This window comes from Somniosus microcephalus, chromosome 5 (assembly GCF_052327205.1).
Source record: "Somniosus microcephalus isolate GS21.2 chromosome 5, FLI_Smic_1.0, whole genome shotgun sequence".
NCBI lineage: Eukaryota > Metazoa > Chordata > Chondrichthyes > Squaliformes > Somniosidae > Somniosus > Somniosus microcephalus.
In genome coordinates, this window is record NC_140991.1 from 78231862 (window position 1) to 78257045 (window position 25184).

Consider the following 25184-nt stretch of genomic DNA (forward strand, 5'->3'; position numbering starts at 1 on the left):
GTTCTATGTAATTAAACCATAGAAAGCTCACACAAACAAAACATTCCTTACCAGGGATAGAAAACATGATACCAAAGGGAAATCATGTTTGACAAATCTATTAGAGTTTTTTGAGGATGTAACTAGCAGGGTAGATAAAGGAGAACCAGTGGATGTAGTATATTTAGATTTTCAAAAGGCATTCGGTAAGCTGCCACACGAAAGGTTGTTACACAAGATAAGGGCTCATGTGGTTGGGAGTAATGTGTTAGCATGGATAGAGGATTGGTTAAAGGACAGAAAACGGAGAGTAAGAATAAATGGGTCATTTTCAGGTTGGCATGCTGTTCCTTGTGGTCATCCAAAACTCGGCTGCCCATGTCCTAACTCGCACCAAGTCCTGTTCACCCATCACCCCTTGTGCTTGCTGACCTACATTGGCTCCCAGTTAAGGAACGCCTTGATTTCAAAATTCTCATTCTTATTTTCAACTCCCTCCATGGCCTCACCCCTCCCCCATCTCTGTAATCTCCTCCAACCCCCACAACCCGCCCCCGAGATATCTGCGCTCCTCTAATTCTGCCCTCTTGAACATCCCTGATTATAATCGCTCAATCACTGGTGGCCGTGCTTTCAGTTACCTAGGCCTTAAGCTCTGGAATGAGCTTCCTAAACCTCTTCGCCTCTCTATCCTCCTTTAAGATGCTCCTTAAAACCTGCCTCTTTGACCAAGCTTTTGGTCATCTGCCCTAATTTCTCATGTGGCTCAGTGTCAAATTTTTAGTCTTATAATACTCCTGTGAAGCACATCGAGATGTTTTACTACTTTAAAGGTGCTATATAAATACAAGCTTTTGTTGTTGTTGTTGTAGGTAGCTGCAAGGATCAGTGCTTGGGCCTCAGCTATTTACAATCTATATTAATGACTTAGATGAAGGGATTGAGTATAATGTATCCAAGTTTGTTGACGATACAAAGCTAGGTGGGAAAGTTAGCTGTGGGGAGGCCTAGAAATTCAGTTGCCTTAGCGCCGCTTTTGAGGCGCTAGAGGGACTAGCGCCAGAGTTATGGCCAGTTTAAAAATTCCCTGGGGCCCTAAATCGGCGTTGCACCGGTAGCGCTGCGCCGGCACCGATGACGTCATCGGTGTGCGCAGCGTCCCGGTTGCCATGCCGACGGGCCCTAGCGCCGAAATTCAGTTGCGGCCGCCTCGCCCGTGGCAGCCGCAACTAAGACTCTGGCAACAGAGTCTTGCATGAGTTTGCGCCGGCGCATTAAAGGCCCCGCGGCGGCCGGCCGCTTTCCCGCCGGCCGCCTGCCCGCAGCTCCCTCCCCGGACTTCTCCCCCCCACCCCCCGGAACAGATGCAAGCCCGGCACTTGTCCGAGGTGCCGGGCTCATTTTTAGACAGATTTGCGCGGGCCGCGGCCGGGTGCAGGCAGCTCCTCCTTAACGGAAGGAGGAGGCCTGCACTTCCCGAGCCTGCCGCACCGCATCGGGTGCCGCAGCGCCGGAATTGCGGCGCGAAACGGCAGTTAGCGCCGATTTACCGCCGCAAAGACCCTTCAGTAGCGCCGGCAGCCGTTTCGGCGCGGCCCTGCTGAATTTTTGGCGCGCGCAGGGGGACTTAGCGCCGGCACTAACTTCCGGCACTAAAGCCCTGGCTAAGCCAAAACCCAATTTCTAGGCCAAAGAGTCCGCAAAGAGATATAGACAGATTAAGTGAGTGGGCAATAAGATGGCAGATGGAGTATAATGTGGGGAAATGTGAGGTTAGTCACTTTGGTAGGAAGAATAGAAAATCAGAATATTTTTTAAATGGTAAGAAACTATTAAATGTGGTGTTCAGTGGGATTTGGGTGTCCTTGTACACGAAACACAGAAATTTAACATACAGGTACAGCAAGCAATTAGGAAGGCAAATGGTATGTTGGCCTTTATTGCAAGGGGGTTGGAGTACAATAGTAAGGAAGTCTTGGTGCAACTGTACAGGGCTTTGGTGAGACCACACCTGGCGTACTGTGTACAGTTTTGGTCTCCGTACCTAAGGAAGGATATACTTGCCTTACAGGGGATGCAATGAAGGTTCACTAGCTTGATTCCTGAGATGAGAGGGTTGTCCAATGAGGAGAGATTGAGTAGATTGGGCCTATACTCTTTGGAGTTTAGAAGAATGAGAGGTGATCCCATTGAAACATATAAGATTCTGAGGGGGCTTGACAAGGCAGATGCTGAAATGTTGTTTCCCCTGGCTGGACAGTCTAGAACAAGGGGGCATAGTCTCAGGATAAGGGGTTGGCCATTTAAGACTGAGAGGAGGAGGAATTTCTTCACTCAGAGGCTTGTGAATCTTTGGAATTCTCTACCCCAGAGGGCTGTGGATGCTGAGTCTTTGAGTATATTCAAGGCTGAGATCGATAGATTTTTGGACTCTAAGGGAATCAAGAGATATGAGGATCGGGCGGGAAAGTGGAGTTGAGGTCAAAGATCAGCCATGATCTTATTGAATGGCGGAGCAGGCACAAAGGGCTGTATGGACTACTCCTGCTCCTATTTCTTGTGTTCTTATGTAAAACGACAGAATGATAGATAGCTTGTTAAGAGGAGCTCATCTAACACATGTGCCACTCAGATTGGTCAATAGAATTGAGGAGGTTTCTTTGGAAATTAAGGATATGTAAGATAAGGATAGATTTTCAACTTGCTGCCGGGTGTAAAACCGGCCACCCGTTCTAGAAACTGCCTGATTTTCATTTTCATTAAAAATTCAGTCTTCTGTTTTCAGTCCTTAGTTTAGAGCTAGTTCTTTTAGTAGTTCTTGGAGTAGCCTTTTTAGTAGAGGTGTAGGAGTACTTTGACTAGTAGAAGGGTATCTCTGTAAAATCAGAAAGTGCATCTTTGCGGAAGTTTGCATCATTTACAGAAGTTAAGATTATATGGCTATACCAGCCGGATACAAATGTGTCACTTAGAGTACAAGTTTCCCTGAGATCGAGGCAGGTGAGATTTTTTTGGTAAAACATGAAAAGAAGTAAAAGAGCCAATAGACTCAGGGTTTCAGATGTAAAAATGTTTATAAGTTGATACAGCTACCAAAAAAATTGCATATGGATTCCCAGGTTTTATGAATAGGGGTAAAGTGTACAAAAACAAAGAGGTAATTCTGAGCCTATACAAATCATTTCTTGGGCAACAGTTCGAATATCGAGTCCAGTTTTGTATCCCTTACTTTAGAAGAACATCATGACCATGGATATTGTACAGAGAGATTTTCTAAATTGGTATGAGGAATATTAGAATTTAGTTATGAGGAAACTGGGCCTTTTCTCGTGAAAACAGAGAAAGGTTAAGAGCTTTGATAGCATTCAAACTCAGGAGAGGTTCTGAAAAGATCAATGGAAAGAAAAATATCTCCACTGGTGAGTTGGTAACTGGAGGTCATACATTTAAGATTATTACCAGTAGAGGGAATACTAGTTACAGTAAATGGAGCTGTAAATCTAATCCTATTTACCTGTCCTTTCTCAGTATCCATTTATATTGTTCCTTTTCAAGTATTTATTGAAAACTTACATCTGCATGATCCTCCTGTCAATGTTTACCATTATTAATTCCAATGTTGAAATTTATAATGAAAACTGCCTATGTTTTTTTTAATTCATCCACGGGATGTGGGCGCTGCTGGCAAAGCCATCATTTATTGCCCATCCCTAATTGCCCTTCAGAAGGTGGTGGTGAGCCAACTGAGTGGCTTGCTATAATAAAAACAGAAAATGCTGGAGATACTCAGCATCTGTGAAGAGAGAAACAGAGTTAACATTTCAGGTCGATGACCTTCCGTCGGAACTGGTAAAAAGCAGGAAATGGAATCTGACTCTGTTTCTCTCTTCACAGGTGCTGCCTGACCTGCTGAGCATCTCCAGCATTTTCTGTTTTGATTTCAGATTTCCAGCATCTGCAGTATTTTCTTTTTGTATGAGTGGCTTGCTAGGCCATTTCAAAGGGCAGTTAAGAGCTGAGTCACATGTAGGCCAGACCGGGTAAGAACAGCAGGTTTCCTTCCCTGAAGGACATTAGTGAACCAGTTGGGTTTTTATGACACCATTACTGATACTAGCTTTTTATTCCAGATTTATTTTAATTAACTGAATTTAAATTCCCCAGCTGCCGTGGTGGGATTTGAGCTCATGTCTCCAGATCATTAGTCCAGGCCTACTGGATTACTAGTACAGTAACATAACCACTATGCCAACATTTCCATAACATTTGCCAGGCTGTAATTAAACCCTACCCCAGTGGAGGCACTGCAGATGTACCACCAGCCAGAAGGTATAATTACATGATGAGGGCTGTGCAGGCACTGGGGGGGAAGCCACAGAGCAAAAGAAGGAGGGGGATAGGTGGCAGCCTCAGTGGGTGTATAGGATGGGGTAGGGGAGGATGAGAAAGGTACAGGCATAGGGGGCAGTGCAGAAATAGGAAACAGTCCCATAGATGGGAGAAAGAGCAGTCAAAGAGGAGGGCAGTCACAGCAGAGCCTCACCAATGTCTTCAGTCTTTTTAATCTTTAATTTGAAGCAATTGCCGCTCATCCAGGACTGAATATCAGACAAACAGGATTGATCCTTGGGAATTTTCAGAGGTAACGGTGAGTGGTTGGAAAGATAATCCATTGCTGTAGCTGGCTCTGTCTACAGTTGGATAGCTAAGCGTGGAGTCAGGCAAGGCCAGTCTCATGCAGCTGAACAAGGGGGTTATCCTTTGGGTAGAAGATTTCAGGAGTAGAAGATTTCAGGAGTAAAAGATTACAGGACAAATCAAGGAGACACCTGAGAGATGGAGAGAGAGAGAGAGGCAAGAGACACAGGGTGCAGCCTGCTCACAGTTGCGCTTTTACCCAGAGGATAACGGGGTAATATAATTTGCAATTATTCTCTGTAAACTGCTGCTCAAATACTATAATGTATTAAGTCTTGCTTGTGCTGAATAAAGTTAAGTCACTGTCTCCAACACGGGTCAACCTTGAATCATTTGGAACCAGGGTCCCTCTGGGATCTTATAGTGTTGGAGGAGGATGGTGTGGTCAACCGTGTCAAAAGCTGCAGAGAGGTTGCGATGGATTTGGAGGGATAGTGCACCATGGTCACAATCACAGAGGATGCTATTTGGGACTTTGATTCGGGCCGTCTCACTGCTGTGGCAGGAGTAGAAACCTGATTGGAGAGGTTCAAGCATGGGAGTTGCAGGTAAGATGGGAATTTAGGAGGTGACAACACATTCAAGGTCAGAGGGGTCAAGGGTGGGTTTTAGAGCAGGGGCCTGATGATGACAGTTTTGAAAGGGAGGGAGACAGTACCTGAGGAGAGGGAATGGTTTAAAATGTCAGCTACCATGGGTAGCAGGAAGGGAATTTGGTTGGTGAGCAGTTTAGTGAGAGTAGGGTCAAGAGAGCAGGAGGTGGGTCTTATGGACAAGATGAGTTCGGAGAGGGCATGAGGGGAGATAGGAGAGAAACTAGTGAAGGATGCGGGTTCAGGCCTAAGCCAAAGGGAAACTTAGGGGAAGTTTGGTTTGGTGGGCAAGCGGAAAGGGGGATGTGGCAAAGGCAGCTGATCAATGTTCCCTCTAAACTGGGTGGCTGCAGTAATGGGAAAGGTCCCGCGCAGGCCGCTCACTGGCTTCTCTATTGTAAATACCGCGCATGCGCAGAAATTTAAAGGGACCATGCACTAAAAGAAACAGGCCGCGCAGAACAAAGCGCAGCTCACAGGGAACCTTTCAGCTGATCAGATTATCTCAATCTTCATGACAAATAAGTCCACAAGCTCCTCGCACTTGTTAGAAGTGCAGGCGATGGGTTTAAGGATATGGTTGGTAGTGGATAAAAGAAGCTGGGGGTTATCTTTACATTCCAGGATGATCCTGGAAGTTTTAATAAAGGACAGCTGGGCTTAGTGTGATCCAGCCAAATCTGCTGATGAACGGCTTAAACCAGCGAACATTAAGGACTGCAGCCCTTGAACTTGAGGGAGCGAAGATGGGGACTGTAGCAGGGGAAATGATGTGCCTCAATAATTCCGAGACTCGAAGTTAGCAGAACAAAAACAAGGCTTTTATTAACTTAGAAAGTAACACGTAAGAGAGAGAGATGTCTTCCTTCTGGAGACTGAGGCCAGACTGAAGCTAGCTTACAAACGGGGCCAGGTATGGGCAGAGCCCTACACACAGCACATTCCAGCACATTCCAGTATACAATACAGCACATTCCAGTACACAATACAATGAGGTCTGGGGGAAGGGAAATGACACTGAAACCGATCTCAGTCACAGGCAGTGGTGAATGGAATATTTCATCACATTCACCCCTTCTATAGATTTAGTCTGTTCGGGGGTTTGATAGTCCTCTGCGACCGATGTGGCTGTTGCGGTGCCGCGGGTGTCGGCTGGGTGTCCCCGGTAGCCTCCTGGGTCTCTGCCGGGGGTGCCGCCAGGGTTGTTGGAGGGGTAGTTGGTGGGGGTGCCGTTGGTCGGTGTTCTTCCGGGGGTGATGAAAGAGTAGTGGGTGGGTAAGAGTTGCTGTGATCGTCGTTGCCGCTATTGCCGTGGTTGTTGTCGATGCCGGCTGGGGCGACGTCTTTTATGGACACGGTGTCCTCCCTTCCGTCGGCGTGCCGGACATATGCGTATTGGGGGTTGGCGTGGAGTAGGTGTACTGGCTCCACGAGAGGGTCCGTCTTGTGGCCCCTCACATGCCTTCACACGAGTACCGGACCTGGGGTGGAGAGCCATGACGGCATGGATACGCCTGAGGTGAATTTCCGGGGAAAGACAAACATTCGTTCATGAGGCGTGGTATTAGTGGCCGTACACAATAGCGACCGTATCGAATGGAGCACATCCGAGAGGACTTCCTGCCAGCGGGAGATAGGGAGGCCCTTGGTCCTTAGAGCTAGAGTGACTGCTTTCCATACTGTCCCGTTCTCTCGCTCCACTTGGCCGTTACCCCGGGGGTTGTAGCTGGTGGTACGGCTCGTGGCGATCCCCTTGGACAGCATGTACTGGCGTAGTTCTTCACTCATGAAGGACGCCCCCCTATCCGTATGGATGTAGCTCGGCATACCGAACAGGCAGAACAGGCTGTTGAGGCATTTAATGACCGTGGCGCTGGTCATGTCTGGGCAGGGGAAGGCGAATGGGAACCGGGAGTATTCGTCCACAATGTTCAGGAAGTAAACATTGCGGTCGACGGACGGGAGGGGGCCCTTGAAATCTAAGCTGAGCCGCTCAAAGGGCCGTGTAGCTTTGATTAAGTGGGCTCTATCTGGGCGGTAGAACCGAGGCTTGCACTCAGCGCAAGTGCGGCAGTTCCTGGTCAGGGACCGAACTTCCTCAATCGAGTAGGGTAAGTTACGGGACTTTATGAAGTGGAACAGCCGCGTGACCCCTGGGTGGCAGAGGTCGTTGCGGAGGGTCTGCAGCCGATCCCCGGTGGCGCTGGCACACATCCCTCGTGAGAGGGTGTCAGGGGATTCGTTAAGGGCCCCTGGCCGGTAAATGATGTCGTACTCGAAGGTGGAGAGCTCGATCCGCCACCTAAGAATCTTATCATTTTTAATCTTCCCCCTCTGTTTATTATTGAACATAAACGCTACCGACCGCTGGTCGGTAAGTAGGGTGAAGCGTTTGCCGGCTAGGTAGTGGCGCCAGTGGCGCACTGCCTCCACGATGGCTTGGGCCTCCTTTTCCACGGAGGAGTGTCTGATCTCGGGCCCTTGGAGGGTCCTCGAGAAGAAAGCTACGGGCCGCCCCGCCTGGTTGAGGGTGGCCGCCAAGGCGAAGTCAGACGCATCACTTTCCACTTGAAATGGAGTGTTCTCGTCCACTGCCTGTAGCGTGGCCCGCTCAATATCCTGCTTAATGCTTTTGAAGGCGGCGTGGGCCTCAGCAGAGAGCGGGAAAGAGGATGCTTTCAAGAGGGGGCGGGCTTTGTCGGAGTAGTTGGGGACCCATTGGGAATAATAAGAAAATAACCCCTGGCACCTTTTCAGGGCTTTGGGAGTGTTGGGCAGGGGCAGCTCCCGTAGGGGGCGCAATCGGTCGGGGTCTGGCCCGATTTCCCCATTCTCCACCACGCTGCCTAGTATGCAGAGGCGCGTGGTGTTGTAAACGCACTTGTCCTCGTTGTAGGTGAGGTTGAGTTTTTGTGCGGTTTTCAGGAACCTCTCGAGGTTCGAGTCGTGATCCTGCTGGTTGTGACCGCAGATGGTGACGTTGTCGAGGTAGGGGAAGGTTGCCTGCAAGTGGTGGTCATCGACCATGCGGTCCATCTCCCTCTGGAAGACCGAGACCCCATTCGTCACCCCAAAGGGGACTCTGAGGAATTGGTAGAGGCGTCCGTTCGCCTCGAAGGCGGTGTACGGGCGGTCCTCTGGTCTGATAGGGAGCTGGTGGTACGCTGACTTGAGGTCGATGGTGGAGAACACCCGGTATTGGGCGATTTGGTTCACCATTTCTGATATGCGGGGTAGCGGGTAGGCGTCTAGTAGGGTGTACCTGTTGATCGTTTGACTATAGTCGATCACCATCCGTTTCTTCTCGCTACCCCTTACCACTACCACTTGGGCGCGCCACGGGCTGTTGCTGCGTTCAATAATGCGCTCTTTCAGGAGCCTGTCTACCTCGGTCGCGATAAACCGCCTGTCCTCCCAGCTGTACCCCCTGCTTTTGGTCGCTATTGGCCGGCAGTTAGGGGTAAGGTTCGCGAATAGCGAAGGCGGCTTTACCTTCAGGGTAGCCAGACCGCACACTGTGAGGGGCGGCTGGGACCCACCGTACTTGAGCGTGATGCTTTGGTGGTTGCACTGGAAATCCAGGCCCAAGATCACGCTTGCACATAGGTTCTTCATGATTAATACTTTAAAATTATCATATACAGTTCCGTTAACGCACAATTGTACCGTGCAGTAACCCAGAATGGTCGATGTCTGGGTTTTGTCAGCCATAGAGATGGTACCCTGAGTAGGGACCACCTTTAGGGAGAGTTGTTGTGCCAGTTCTGGGTGGATAAAGCTCTCCGTGCTTCCACTGTCAATTAAGCATTTAACCCGGCACCCGTTTACCTCGATGTCCACCATTGACCTGGATAGCGGGTGCAGCCTGGTCTGGTCCACTGTGACCGATGCCACTGTAGGGCCCTGATCGATACAAGATGGCGTCCACGCTGTCTGCTCACAAGATGGCGGACCCCACGAGGTCGGGCAAGATGGCGTCCAAGATGGCCGCTCCCACGGCGCACACGCGGCGGTGGCGGGTTTTCCGGCGGTTGGTTTTCCGGCGGGGTTCCCTCTGCACACCTTCCCGAAGTGCCCCTTCTTACCGCACTTAAAGCAGGTGGTGCCTTTCGCCGGGCACAGGTTTCTGGTGTGCTTTGGCTGCCCGCAGAAGTAGCAGTTGGGTCCCTGACGCGTCGCGGCTGTCGTAGGGCTTCTGGGGGGAGAGCGGGGCCCAGCCGGTGTCGGGCTGTCGGGCGGGGAAGATGCCTTCCAAGATGGCGGCGCCCTCGGTGCACACGTGGCGGCGTGGACGGTGCGGGCTGAAGAGTAGGCGTCCGAGTTTCTCTGGGCCACATCCAGGGATCGCGCGGTGTCCGCAGCCTGTTTCAGGTCCAACCCCGTTTTTTCCAGCAGTCTTTGCCGGATGTAAGTGGAGCTGAGGCCTGTGATGAAGGCATCGCGAACAAGCTCGTCAGTGTACACTGCGGCTTTTACATCTCGGCACTTGCAGTCTTTGCCAAGCATTTTCAGGGTGCTTAGGAACTCCTCCACCGATTCCCCAGGTCGCTGTGCGCGGGTAGCGAGCAGGTGCCTAGCATACACCTCATTCATAGGCTGCTGGTAATGCGCCTTTAAGATGTCGCAGGCGGCCAGGTACGTCTCGGCGTCTTGGATGAGGGGGTAAACCCGGTGGCTTACCCAATTCCGCAGAATTCCGAGCCTCATCCTCGCAGCGTCCGTAGCGTCTTTGACGGCTGCGGAATTGTCCAGGAAGAATTCCATACACTCAAACCAGTGTCCGAAGCGTGCTGATGCGTCCGGAGCATGTTGATCCAAATCCAAACGTTCGGGTTTCAGGAGCTGATCCATAGTGTTGAAAAATAAGTTAATAAAATTGATGTGCCTCAATAATTCCGAGACTCGAAGTTAGCAGAACAAAAACAAGGCTTTTATTAACTTAGAAAGTAACACGTAAGAGAGAGAGATGTCTTCCTTCTGGAGACTGAGGCCAGACTGAAGCTAGCTTACAAACGGGGCCAGGTATGGGCGGAGCCCTACACACAGCACATTCCAGCACATTCCAGTATACAATACAGCACATTCCAGTACACAATACAATGAGGTCTGGGGGAAGGGAAATGACACTGAAACCGATCTCAGTCACAGGCAGTGGTGAATGGAATATTTCATCACAGGAAACAACCAGGATTGGAGAGAGTCTTGTTTTTTCTGGGGACAAGGGTATCAAAGGTAGAAGTTAGGGAGTGATTGGGCAGATTAATAGTTGGTAAACTATCGCAGCGAATGGAAGGCCAAAAGCTATACAGTTGGGAGATTGAAAGCGGACGCAGAAGGAAGTGGATTGGAAGGGCAATGTGAGTGGTGATGGATACAAGGAAGTGATCAGAGATGGCCTTGTCTGTGTTGAGACAATGGGCAATTAATTCAGAGGAGAGGGCGAAGTGAGTTGAGATGGAGGGTGAAATCACTGAGGATGAGGAGTTGCTCAGTGCAGAAGCTGAAGGAGGAAAGGAGTTAGGATAAATAAAAACAGAAAATGCTGGAAATACTTATCAGGTCGGGCAGCATCTGTAGAGATAGAAATAGAGTTAACGTTTCAGGTTGATGTCCCGTCTGACGAAAGGTCATCGACCTGAAGCGTTAACACTGTTTCTCTCTCCATAGATGCTGCCTGACCTGCTGAGTATTTCCACATTTTCTGTTTTTATTTCAGATTTCCAGCATCCGCAGTATTTTGCTTTTGTAAAGGAGTTAGGATACCTAGGTGAGAAACAGGGCTGGGGTTTGGATGGGCAGTAGACAGTGAGGATCTTAAAGGAGAGGTGAGAAGAGTGGAACAAGGAGAGGCGTTCAAAGGATCAGAAGGCACCCATGTGCCAAGTTTCCGTTAAGGCCATGATGACAATGTAATGATGCACAACAAGATAGTGGTTGGCAAGGATATTGTTTGCAATTCAGTTTATTGTAATTTCTATTTGGCTTTCAATTACACATTTTCCATTAACATCAAAATGGACTTATTGAGCTGAATGGACCATTTCTTTAGTCCGGCTTTATGCCTAGTTCCATCACCTCACCACAAAGATTAGCAGTAGCAACAATTCCAGAACAGAAAACAGATTTATGCAAAAATAGTCCTTAGATTATAGGTTCAAAACAACAAGACAAATAACTATTCAACTTTGTCCAATCCCTTAGTGCCCGTCTTACATGCCGCTTTACCTATCCTATTGCTCCTACGCAATGCTTCCCCAGTGGCTACAGTTTGGGAGGTGGAAGGCTTGTATTGCAGATGCTTCAGATGGCCATGCTGGCTGACTTTGAAAAACGTGCATGCAGCAGTTCCACAGAGAAGCTGTTAGCACTTCTTAAAGGGACACATACATCTTTTAGGTAAGTTTTGATTTCAGCATTTGGAGTGTTTTTTTTTTACATTTTATTGGAGTAGTGGCTTGGCGCAATACATTAAAAAAAGTTGTTAAAGTGCACAGGGAGTGCTGCTGGACACTTGCAATGCTTTGAATGTTAAAGGAAGGTCTCTGAGAACACCACTTGCTCACAGTCCTGGGGGCTCTAGTTGCAGTCCCCCTTGGGCTGCAACATCAAATGGAGATAAAGCAGAGGCTGCAAAGAGGACAAGCTGCTCGAAGAGAGAAGAGGAAGAAGCAGAAGAGGAAAAAGCAGAAGAGGAAGAAGCGGAAGAGGAAGAAGCAGAAGAGGAAAAAGCAGAAGAGCATGAAGCGGAAGGATGCAACCCAGACAGCCCCTTTCTAGCTGGGATATCCAGGATCATCCGCCTGCAGTACCAGTGAACACAATCCCAATTCCCCTTTCAACATTTGTCCCACACCATACCTTCCCACTGTTGCTGACCATCACAGCGTCCTTTTGGCCACAATGTTGAAATAAAAGCCACCACAAAAGAAACATTCCAATCCAACCTTATCTATATGCATCCAATATTACATCAAAAATCAACTAATCACCCTTGTGCATTCCCTTGGTGACTGTCTTGCGTGTTCCTGTTGAGCCATTTGTGTTAGCGCTGAAGCACTTTTACCATTTTTTACAGGCAGAAGGTAGTTCAGCTTTAGGAGCTGCAGACTGCCGAGTTTAGAATAATTTTAATTAATTTTTTTGCAGATGGCAGTTCAGCTTTAAGGGCTAGAGACTGCCAATTTTTGAATGATTTTTAACTACATTTTTCAGAAGGCGGTTCACCTTTAAGAGCTCATTACTGCTTTCAAAACTGACAGCCTTGCTTTAAGATAATGCAGCGACGCGACATTGGGCCTCCTGCTGAGCGCACAGCCTGAAGCAGCACGACAGTTGCTGGGCTGTGCGCTAAAATCATCTAAATTAGTCGGCAGCACCAAATTAACATGCTGCCTGTGCTTTCTCAATGGTCGTGAGCAAATCTCACCCATGGTGCCCCCCGCCCGTTTTCAGGCCTTATCGTATTTCACCCCCAACTACTCTAACCTAGCGTCTAAAGTCCATGTAGTGCCAGTATCTGAGCTAGTGTTTGGGAGAGTCAGATTGAATGACGCAACATCATCTGAATGTCCTTCTTCCTCGATTGCTGTGGGGCTTCGAGAGAGGTTGCAGTTGAGAGATCTGTGTGCATAGTGTGACAGTGAAGTAGGGGAGGGTAGTGCAGTGATATATTGCCATGTTGCAATTAAGAAGGGCGGGTGTTTGCAACCAGGTCCGTGGTGCCAAGCTTCTCGCATTTACAGCCTCTGTCACCTCCTCCCCCGCCCAGCGAGCTGTGTGCCTGGAGGGCTTCCTACCCCCTAGGTGTGACGAGGATGTCACTCCTCCTCTTCACAGCCTGTACCAACTCGTCCAAAGTAGCATCGGAAAATTTAAGGGGCCCTCTCACTCCCTTTTTCAGCCATTATGCCAACTACTTCTATGCTCAGCAACCAGAATGCACCAGCCCTTCAAGAGATGCAGGCTGCCTTTAAGTGGCCTCATGGATGCCCAATTCCGCCCCCCACCCTAAGGGTGCAGCCAACGGAATGCGCAGGAAACGCCAGCTGCATGCAGAGATTTTTGAAAGTTGCACGATTATTACTTGCTGTCTTCATCTGTTTGAAGTGGGGTGTGAATCATAGACATTTATGGCACAGAAGGAGACCGTTCGGCCCATCGTGTCTGTGCCGGCTGAAAAAGAGCTGTCCAGCCGAATCCCACTTTCCAGCTCTTGGTCCATAGCCCTGTAGGTTACAGCACTTCAGGTGCACATCCAAGCACTTTTTAATGTGGTGAGGATTTCTGCCTCTACCACTCTTTCAGGCAGTGAGTTCCAGACCCCCATCACCCTCTGGGTGAAAAAAGTTCTCCTCAACTCCCCTCTAATCCTTCTACCAATTACTTTAAATCTATGGCCCCTGGTTATTGACGCTCTGGTAAGGGAAATAGGACCTTCCTATCCACTCTATCTAGGCCCCTCATAATTTTATATACCTCAATTAAGTCTCCCCTCAGCCTCCTCTGTTCCAAAGGAAACAACCCCAGCCTATCCAATCTTTCCTCATAGCTAAAATTCTCCAGTCCTGGCAAATCCTCGTAAATCTCCTCTGTACCCTCTCTAGTGCAATCACATCTCTCCTGTAATGTGGTGACCAGAACTGTACACAGTAGAATAGCTGTGGCCTAACTAGTGTTTTATACCGTTCAAGCATAAGCCTCGGCTACTAAAGGAAAGTATCCCATATGCCTTCTTAACCATCTTATCTACCTGTCCTGCTACCTTCAGGAATCTGTGGACATGCACTCCGAGGTCCCTCTGTTCCTCTACACTTCTCAGTATCCTACCATTTATTGTGTATTCCCTTGCCTTGTTGGCTCTCCCCAAATGCATTACCTCACACTTCTCTGGATTGAATTCCATTTGCCACTTTTCTGCCCACCTGACCAGTCCATTGATATCTTCCTGCAGTCTACAGCTTTCTTCCTCACTATCAACCACACGGCCAATTTTTGTATCATCTGCAAACTTCTTAATCATGCCCCCTACATTGAAGTCTAAATTATTGATATATACCACAAAAAGCAAGGGACATAGGACTGAGCCCTGCAGAACCCCACTGGAAACAGCATTCCAGTCACAAAAACACCTGTTGACCATTACCCATTGTTTCCTGCCACTGAGCCGATTTTGGATCCAACATGCCACTTTCCCTTGGATCCCATGGGCTTTTACTTTTCTGGCCAGTCTGCCATGTAGGAACTTGTCAAAAGCTTTGCTAAAATCCATGTAGACTACATCAAACGCACTACCCTCATTGAACCTCCTCATTACCTCCTCAAAAAATTCAATCAAGTTAGTCAGACATGACCTTACCTTAATAAATCCATGCTGACTGTCCTTGATTAATTTGTGCCTTTCTAAATGATTAATACTATCCTCAGAATTTTTTCCAATAATTTACCTACCCACTGAGGTCAGGTTGACTGGCTTTTAATTACTTGGTTTATCCCTTTCTCCCTTTTCATACAATGGTACAACATTAGCAGTCCTCCAGCACCACGCCTGTAGCCAGAGAAGATTGGAAAATGATAGTCAGAGCTTTCGCTATTTCCTCCCTTGCCTTTCTTAACAGCCTGGGATACATTTCATCCAGGCCTGGCAATTTATCTACTTTCAAAGATGCTAAACCCCTTAATATTTTCTCTATCACTATGTTTATTTCATCAATATTTCACACTCCTCCTCAACTACAATGTCTGCATCGTCCCTCTCTTCTGTGAAAACAGACGCAAAGTATTTATTAATAACCATACCCATGTCTTTTGCCTCCACACACATGTTACCTTTTTGGTCTCTAATAGGCCCTACTCTTTGCTTAGTCATCCTCTTGCTCTTTATGTATTTATAAAACATCTTTGGATTTTCCTTGATTTTACTTGCCAATATTTTTTCATGCCCTCTCTTTGCTTTCCTAATTTCCTTTTTAATTTCACCCCTGCACTTTCTATACTCTTCTGGGCTTTCTGCAGTATTTAGCTCTCGGTATCTGACATAAGCTTCCCTTTTTTACCTTATCCTACACTGTATGCCCCGTAACATCCAGGGGGCTCTAGATTTGGGAATCCCACCCTTTTTTTGTGGGAACATATTTGCTCTGAACCCTCACTATCCCCTCCTTGAATGCCTCCCACTGCTCTGACACTGAATTACCTTCAAGTAGCTGTTTCCAGTCCACTTTTGCTAAATCACATCTCAGTGTAGCGATTCGTGTGCATCGCCACTAAATAATCGAGTTCGACTTCGACGAACTATAAATAAGTTGTTTATTTACAGGAACTGGTTAAATACAACAGGTAAGGTAGCAGGTAAGATGGCTGACTGTAGGAGCACTGTGGTGTAGGTCTTTCCCCAGCGGGGACGCCACGAGGACTGACTAGAAGTTTCCGAGCTCAACTGCTAGCAGGTTCTGAGCTCAACTGCCAGCAGGTTCCGAACTCAACTGCTAGCAGGTTCCGAGCTCTACTGCCAGAAGGCTCTAAGCTCTGACGTCATGACGTCATCACGCAGAGTACAGGAATGAAGCCTGAGTGCAGTAACAGGTACATTTAAAGGTAAGTTAAAGGGAATTATGTATCTCAATGTAAGGGACAACTGGTGGTACCGCCACATAGGCCCCCCCAGAATTCGCTTTAACGAAAGTCCAAGGATGAGATGGTCTGACGAGCTGGTGGTCACGGCGGTCGTGCTGTCTCGACTTGGCGGGCGAGGTAAGCTGATCCTTACGCACATCGTGGTGAATAAAACGTATCCGTCAGACGAAGGACCGTGGAGACGTGCGAAACAGCAGGCCTTGTCAGAGTGACGGGCAAGTCGGGCGGTCGCGGGTGATGACTCTGTTGATGTTGGAACAAGTCCTTGTTCTGACGAAATCGGCAGGAACGCCGACGGGCGATCCAGAAGGACTTGACTGGCGAGGTCGGTGAACTCACCGACAGGTGAGCGAACTCTTCGGGAGGCTGGAACGCATGGAACGGTGCATGCCATAGTGCTACAACGTGAACACAACAGAGGGTGAAGAGTTGCTGCGTTGATCAGTGATCGGTGAGGCCAGCAACTTTCACGTGGCTGATCGCGGCCGCAGGATGCCTGTTGGACCCGTCCTCTATGTGTGCAGCTTCAGTAGACGTTTGCGTTTGTTAAAGGGAAAACTGGAGAAAGGGCGGCAACGGTCCAGGTTGTTGTTGCTTTCGGGAGGGGTAAACTCTGCCTGGAGGGCGGCAACACTTGTAGTTGTTGTAGATTTAGGAGAAAACAGCCGTGAGGGCGGCAACGCTTTTCGTTCGCGTCGAAACTTGTAGTAGGTAACACAACCAGCAGGATGACAGGCTGGTGCGTCGTTGGCAGGGAAGGAGTCTTCGTTTTTCACGAGGGATAGGTCCTCGTGGTTCGCGAGGGATGGGTCCTCGTGCGCGAGGAGTGTGTCCTCGTGTTTCATGGGGGTGAGTCCTCGTGGTATCCCCGCAGGGCACGCTCCGATTTTGTGGGCCCGAACATGTTGTACCCCGTGCTTGGAGAGATGTATACTTGCTGTTGCTTTGGACGTAGAGGCGGACGATCCGTGTGGCGGTAGGAAAGACGAGTACGGGGACCGTAAGCAAGTGCATGGTCGGCGCCGCATCGATGTTCTCGTCGAACGGGGCTTCTACCTTTATAAAGCACGAGGGAGACTGTGGCTCCCTGGATTGCGGTAGCGACAGCAAAATGGCTGGTGCTTCCATGGCGTGCTTCTTTTGTGAAAATTGCTCACAATAAAACGGGGTCCGGTTGAGTTTTGTCCGTGTCAAACGGGATCTGCTCCAGGCTGCGCTTACCTTGCGAATACGTTCGCAAAGACGGGGTCGCCTTTGGAGGAATCGGTGTTAGGCGGTTGCTGTTCCATGGTTGTTCGTCAGTTGTGCGTCGGTCGTCTTGTGGGAAGACGAGGTTCAGACGCGCGTTGCTACCATGAAAATCGTTCACGGATACGGGTTCACCAATTGTAGTGTTGGAATTGATGAGCTCCCGTACTCACGTCGTTGGGTCACCAATGTAGCGATTCGTGTGCATCGGCACTAAATAATCGAGTTCGACTTCGACAAACTATAAATAAGTTGTTTATTTACAGGAACTGGTTAAATACAACAGGTAAAGTAGCAGGTAAGATGGCTGACTGTAGGAGCACCGTGGTGTAGGTCTTTCCCCAGCGGGGATGCCACGAGGTCTGACTTGAAGTTTCTGAGCTCAACTGCTAGCAGGTTCCGAGCTCAACTGCCAGCAGGTTCCGAACTCAACTGCTAGCAGGTTCCGAGCTCCACTGCCAGAAGGTTCTAAGCTCTGACGTCATGACGTCATCACGCAGAGTACAGGAATGAAGCCTGAGTGCAGTAACAGATACATTTAAAGGTAAGTTAAAGGGAATTATGTATCTCAATGTAAGGGACAACCGGTGGTACTGCCACATCAGCTTAGTAAAATTGGCCTTTCCCCAATTGAGAACTTTTAATCCTGGTCTATCTTTGTCCTTTTCCATAACTACTAAATCTAACTGAATTATGATCACTACCACCAAAATGCTCTCCCACTGATACCCCTCCTACCTGTCCAGCTTCATTTCTTAAAACTAAGTCCAGATCCGCCCCCTCTCTTGTCAGGCTTGCTGTGTACTGGTTAAAAGTTCTCCTAAATGCATTTTAAGAATTCTGCACCTTCTATACCTTTTACACTTGCTTCTATCCCAGTTAATATTCGGGTAGTTGAAATGCCCTACTATTATTGTCCTTTTGTTTTTGCAGCGCCTCTCGCCCCCAATATGGGCACAGTGCACTTTATAGGCCGAGCATACTCAGGTAGTTACTAATGAAATTATTAATCACTATCACCAAATATATATTTGGCAAATATATTTATATAATAAAGTATAATATTCCTATTATTATAATATATTTTGCAAGTAAATATATATAAAAATCTGAGCGACTGCAAGAAGAACGACATCAGCTGTTGTTTTCCGAATAAAAATGGGAATTGTGTGCTTATTAAAGTTTGGAGTGCTTTTGGCTTTTCGAGCGCGGCCGCTCGATCCCGCGAGAGCGTGGCGCGCCTCCGCCGCTCGCTTCAGCTGTTCGCTCCTCTCCAGCCTGTCTAAACTTTCTTAATTTAGTCATCCGGTACCATGGCGCCCAGTGAGGAGGATGGCTCGGTGGAAGAGAAAGAAAACAAGAAAAAGACCCTGAGTCCGTTCGCTACCGCTTGGCTCACATTCTACAACATTACCATGACAGCTGGGTAGGAGTCTGTTCACTTCTGCACGGTGTGAAATCGTTTTGCGCGCTTTCCTATTGCCAAGCTTAGCTCTCTGCTCTTTTGGAGCAACCTTCTTTCTGAACAAATTCATCTTAACGCGCCTATTAAAAGTTAACAATTTGTGCAAACTTTCTTCCAAAGACGTGATTAGCGTGTTTTATTTCAGTGATTCTTTTTTCATTCAGTTTTAACAAAAATAATTTCATGTCACATACTGTTGGTGTGTCTTGAATGGAGGAGTGCCTGGTTAGTCTTGCATTTCCTTATTAGGTTGATTACAGAAGCTGCGTCATCTTTCTTCGCAACTGTTGTTAAGTATAGAATGACACTATCGAGAGAGGAATGCCATGAGGGAGGTCGTTCTGCTTTCCTAGGCAGATTTCCCCGAGTTGTTTAGAGTACACTTCTCTGGGGAGCATAGCATTAATTTATACACAAGATCTAAAAAAGGGCCCTACATACGAATCCATTTACCATTCGTCTAATGGTTACAGTGTGCTGCACAGGGCTGTTTTTTCAATAGATGTTACAGATTACAGGGATGCATTACTTGGAAGTGGGTACATAAACCAAACTATTGTCTTTTTAAAAAAGAAAAACCACTCAGATTCAGTTATTCTGTCTTAGCATACAACAGAGAAATGTTATTAAAGTGAATAAAGTACCTTCTAATTAAAATTGGAGTCGTCAGCTATTTATCTTGAAATTATAATTCTATTTTGTTTTGAAATGAAGTTGCATGGTCCTTTTATGAACTGTTTACTGCACTTCTTTATTTCATGCAGATTGATTTCATTTGAAGACCATAGTAGTCTGTTTGAGGTTTGCACAAGTGACTTAGTGTGTGCTTTGGCTTCAGACATGAAAACATGTCTTGGCAATGTTTGTGAAAGAGAGCGAGAGAGAGGGTATAATTGATAAAATCAATAGAAAAAATATATCATTCAAAGCTTTTCACACTGGGTCTGAGTTTCAAGGGGGTGATTTTTCAATCTGCTGGTAATATCAGTATGTAGATAATGGTTATCTTGGTGTAAAATACACGGTGTTTATACACTAGGTCACATATTTTGACATAGGTTTCTTATAAGCAGTAAACCTTCTGCGCTAGTGGATCAGAAAACATTTAGCCAGTTATGGGTGGGCTGATCTAATTAACTTAGGCAGCATTGCAAATTGTATTTAGCTATGTGGTGAATTCATTTGGCGTTAACAACTACTTGCGTTTATATAGTGCCTTAAACATATGGGAAAACAAAGGTCCCAAAGAGATTCACAGAGGTGTAAGGAAAAATTGGATGTCAAATCAAAGGAGGAAATATTAGGAGAGGTGATGTAAAGCATGGTTAAAGAGGTGGGTGTTTAGGGAAGAAATTCCAGAGTGGGGCCCTCGGAAGCTGCAGGTACAGCCAAGGGGGTAGTTGTAGGGCTGGACGAAGTGATCGGGAAAGGGAGGGGTGAGACCATGAAGGGATTTAAATGCAAGGCTAAGAATTCTAAATTTGAGGCATTGGGGTACTGGCAGTCAACATAAGTCAGCAAAGACAGGGGTGAGTGGAACTTGGTGTAGAATAGGATATGGGCAGCAGAGGTGACATGGGCATGGATGAGGTCGCACTTGGATTGGGCCTTAATCCACACCAGTACAGGAAACTCTGTGCAGTGGAAGTGTGCAAGTGTGCAGTGGAAGTCACTGTATTCTACGAAGCAGAATATTTTGGTGAATATGCACTTCCCATTTTTCTTGATGGCTCAATCAATAGCTGAAGCATATAGACCAGAACTGTGAAAGGTTCAGTGTTGAGCAAGCAGGTCGATGGTAGTACTTTTTGGGTTAGGGAGCACAGAATTCGTCAGGTGTTCTGCTCCTAATCGCTATTCAGCAATCCTTGTTGGAAATGAGCTTGTGTGAATGTTGGGTGATGATACGATATGGCCCATTTATGATAGAACTGTATCCCCTCAAGAGGTCAAGATCTTTATGGAGAGAGAGACATTGATGTGCATATTATCTTGATGTATATGGAGGCATCATATGCTAAAACTGCAAAACATTGAACATATTGGTGCACACAGATTTAGATGCAATGAACTCTCGTATTATTTTGAATATGAACATTAAAAATGGAAATGTTACGTGCAAACTGCGCATGAATATTATAATGTCATTAGGATCAGAGAGTAGTGTCCAATTGGTCCAAAAATGGACACTCCTGAAATTTTGGCACTTTATCTCTCCTTTAGCCCATAGATGTGCTGGTAATTCTAATTTTCCCAGTGATATCCTGGTTAAGATGAGCTAACTGCATAGAAATGGAATTAAACTTGCAAAACCTACCTGGTCAGAATAGTGCAGTTGCATATTTTGGTGTATTTACATATTGAGGCATTGATGGACCTTGTCATTTCTTGTAACTTAAATTTAAAAAATATTTATTCCTGCCCTAGTGTTGTTGTGGCTGCAATTCTTTAGCAAAAAAAAATTGTTAATTGACGAGTGAGTGAGAAGATTTCCAAATTGTGACAACTGTTAAATTTGATTTTCAGAAAAATATGCTTTTTTATCATTATAGCATAAAACATACTTAGCACCAAACATGTATATACATCAAATGTTTTCAGTTGATGTAAGTAGCTAGTATTTTTTTGGTTAATTATGCTGAATTGCTTAAGTATCTGAGTTAGGAAAGCCTACCATTTTGGAAAACCGACCATTAACAGTCCTGAACAACCAACAAACCTACCAATGAGAAATTTGTGGTTCATTTCTCAATGTCTCGCACTCAAAAAATCTTCAATAAATGTGGCTGCAGCAATCCACTGCATCCCTGCACTGATGCGTTTTTGCATTTTCTCCCCTATCTTCCTCCTGTCTTCTCCAAACTTCTCATTCACGAGTCTTGCCTCTTGATCCTCTTTCCCACTCAACTTCCTTTTTCTTTTTTATGCTTACTGATTTTTTTCCCTCAAACATTGTCCTTTTCTCTTTCAAAACTGCCTTCATCATCCCAATCCTCAAAAAAAAAACACTCTTGACCCACCTCTCCTCATCATTTACTGCCCCATCTAAAACATCCCCTCCTCTCCAAGATGCATTAACACAGTGTCAGCTTCCAGCTCCATGCTCATCTATTCTGGAATTCCTTGTTCAAAAACCTCCAATCTGGATTCTGCTTTTCTTTCAGCATTGAAGTGGCCCTTGCCTATATCCTGAGTGACATCCTTCTTGATTACGATTATGGGTGCTTTATCCCATCTTATCCTGCTGGACCTATTTTCAGCATTCGATATGGTTGATTCTGCTCTCCTCCTCCAATGTCTCTCCCACATCAGCCAGCTCTGAGACTTCCCTTCCATTCCTACCTATCCAATCACGGTCTGCATCTCTTCCTTTGCCTGCAGTCACCTCTGGAGTTTCCCAAGGATGCATCTTTGGCCTCCTCTTCTTGATCTATATACAGTGTAAACAGCCAGAACAATCAAACATGATGATTTAGGACTGGCAGATGTATGATGCACACAACACAGAAGGGATCACATTATTTTCTTTTACATTTTGGCACTCAAAATGTTGGTGCTAGGGACTGGAACTATTTTTATTTTAGGCGCTCAGTGTTGGCATCACGCACTCCTAGGTCAAGTATAGTACAGCCTGATGCAGAATAAAGCTGTTTCTACTCTGCACAACAACACATTTCAGACCCAACCTTAAAAGAACACCCTATATTAAACCTGTTAAACACTTTTCCATTCCAGACACCAATCATCCTATGCCACCGGAGTGAGATTACTAATTATTGTCAAACTAGAGATTTTTTTGCTGTAGTTGCATGCCCACTAGGAAAAGGAGATCGACTGCCCAAACTCAATTCACATACACCCCTTACAACCAGCAGACAGAGGAGAAATCCATCAGTCTGATCTGGTTTAAACCCAAATCCTAGAGGTAAAAGGTCTATGTCTAACCCACTGCACCACCCAGTTTCCTTTTCACCTTCTCTTCAAACTCACACAAAATATATTCCAGAATTGACTTTTCATTGAAGTAGTCATGCCTATCCCTAGTGAAGAACTGCCAATAGGGTCCACAGCCATCTATGATTGTGTATCTGGCTCCAATTTACCCTCAACCTACTGTTGCACTCCAATACTGGCGCCTAAATACCACACTCATCGGTGCTTCAGATTTCATGTTTTCCTAGTGGGCACATCTTGCCTATTGCATATCTAAAAAGGGGAAATCAAGCACTTCCCAACTCTACTCTGACTCTACCAACCCACTAAGACAATCCTCAGAGGCCACATTATTGAATTTCTGCTAAGTGCAAAGCATTGCGAAGGCAGAAAGACTTGGAACAAAGGATAGCAAAATTAGAGGCCTGCCAAAAAAGGTGCTGATTGGAAAGCAACCGGCGAGCCCTGGTGCAAACTAGAGGTAAACTCAGCAGCACCTATTGTTGGCAAGAGCTGAAAATGTCCTCAAACACACCAGAGCTAAATAACTCCTACACCCTGCAAAAACAAGTGCAGAACAGAAAATGTTGGAAATACACATCAGGGTTCTGCTTGAAACATCAACTGCTTTTTAAAAAATCTCTCTAGCTGTTGATTGACCTGTTGTTGATTTCTAGCATTTGTAGGTTTTTTTATTATTATTCACTGAATAGAACAGTTGCATCAATTCAAAAAAGCAACTGTGATCAACAGGGAATTTGCAAACTCCTATGGCAGGTCATCCCAGGCCAGCACACAGGAAACATGCTACTAATTTGCCAACCTCTCAACTTGCCAAAGAGGAGGCGTACTTCCTAATCATGGCTAAGAAGATCCAAAGAAAAATACAAAGCCTCTGGAAGGCTTCTGGTTCCAGTGGCTACCCAGCAGAATACTACAAAGCCTTACTCTCCAAACACTTTCAATACATTCAAGAACCTGGTATCTTCCTCGAAACTTTCAGGACAACTGCAATCTCAGTGGTATGCAAAAATGACAGGCTCTGCCTTCTGCTTATAGACATATATCCCTACTGAACACGGACGATAACATTCTTGCGTAGATCCTAGCCAAACAGGGTTCATTCACAGTTATTACGCAGTACACAACAGATGACAACTATTTGTTTGGTACAGCACGAACACCTCTGCCCTAGTACTCTTCCTGGATATAGTGAAGGCCTTGGTTGAGTAGGAATTCTTTCCCACTATGCCTTTGGTATGACATTCATGAAATGGATTAAAGGGGCTGAAGAGCCCCCAGATCTTTAGAATTCTGTTAATAGCTCTCCATCAGCTGATGAGAGGTATGGGAGAAGAGTCCATTACCAGGCTCCTCCCCTCCAGAATTCTCCTCCTCCACCACCACTCCTCTCTCGGTGATTCCTGGGGTTGTGGTGGAGCGGGAAATTGGATCTGGGTTCCACTTCTCCCCTGTCATTTACATGCAGCAGGGCAGTCTGGAATTGGGCAATCTATTTCCCTGCAGCAGGCAAGGGACAGAAATCCGGTGTGGGACCTGGTAGCAGGTCTCCCCTGCTTGATTTTTTTTTTTTAATTCTCTGCTATACTAATCCAGCCCTCCAGCTACATGGCTGCCTAACTTCTGTCAAAGGATCAAGGAGTACATCCACTTCTCAGGATACCCTAACAGTGGGAGAGAACACCCCACACACACCCTCAAGTCCAAACCCTTTGTATGGTCATAGTTTGGCTTCCAATACTAGCACTAACTGTAGCCCCCAAACTTGCTAGCCTGTACAAAATAATCTTGGCCAGCAGACAAACATTAATGGAATAGACTGATGGAACCACCTGTCCATATCACTGCTGGGGAGGGCAAACAGTAAAAATAAATGTAGTTCCCTGCTACCTTTACCTCTTTCAGATTCTACAAGTCAGGGTCTCAGGCTAACAATTTGGAGACCTCAACAGTTGCATTGCCAAGTTCTTATGAGCAGTGTAGTGGTGCTTCTTAGTTTCCAAACAGGCAGGCCACTGGGCTGTGGGGCTTTTAACATCGAGTAGACGCGTGTCGAAATAAAACGTTCCCAAACGTAGCTTTGTCTTTTAAATGGTTTACTATAACACTTAACAAACAGAATTACAAAGCAAACACGTATAAACGAACACGGTCAAAAACTGTACTGCTCCAAACCTCACAGCTTCTGCCTCTTTCACCACGTGCAGTTTAAAACTGTAAGATGGCTGCACCCATGTGTGGCTTAGGGACTGTTCCATTGTGGCAAGAATGAAGGGGGTGTCGGACTATACTACTGGAGCAAGAAAATAGGGGGTTTCTTAATACAATAAGTCGTTCAGGTAAATTAACTATTATGCCATTTAGCCACTATTTTAAAGTATTTTCTTAAGCTTTTATGGCTCTTACATTCTGGCCCCTAATTGACTAGGCACATGAAGCATATCAATTACTCAAACATTAAGAGTCCTAAACTAATGAGTTCAACATATTTACAATACAAGTGTCCACTTTTTTCTTTCGTTCAGGAGCTTTTCACGCTGCTTCTTGTAGCAGGCAGAGCTTTGTGATCGGTCTCTCCAGGGTACTGGTCTTGGTTTGCAAACAGACGCGACGAA

The 25184-nt window shown here is 46.4% G+C and overlaps 1 protein-coding gene across 2 annotated transcripts in view; it reads left to right on the top strand.

Moving 5' to 3' along the window:
- The first annotated feature begins 18373 nt into the window (after positions 1 to 18373).
- hacd1 (3-hydroxyacyl-CoA dehydratase 1) overlaps positions 18374 to 25184 on the top strand; it is a 71225-nt gene continuing 64414 nt past the window's right edge. Inside the window, exon 1 of one of the 2 annotated variants that reach the window (XM_085987862.1) lies at positions 18374 to 18576. In XM_085987862.1, coding sequence (XP_085843988.1) covers positions 18464 to 18576 — 113 coding nt within the window. In that variant the 5' untranslated portion in view covers positions 18374 to 18463. The remainder of the gene's footprint in view (positions 18577 to 25184) is intronic. The other variant, XM_085987861.1, reaches the window with a different exon arrangement.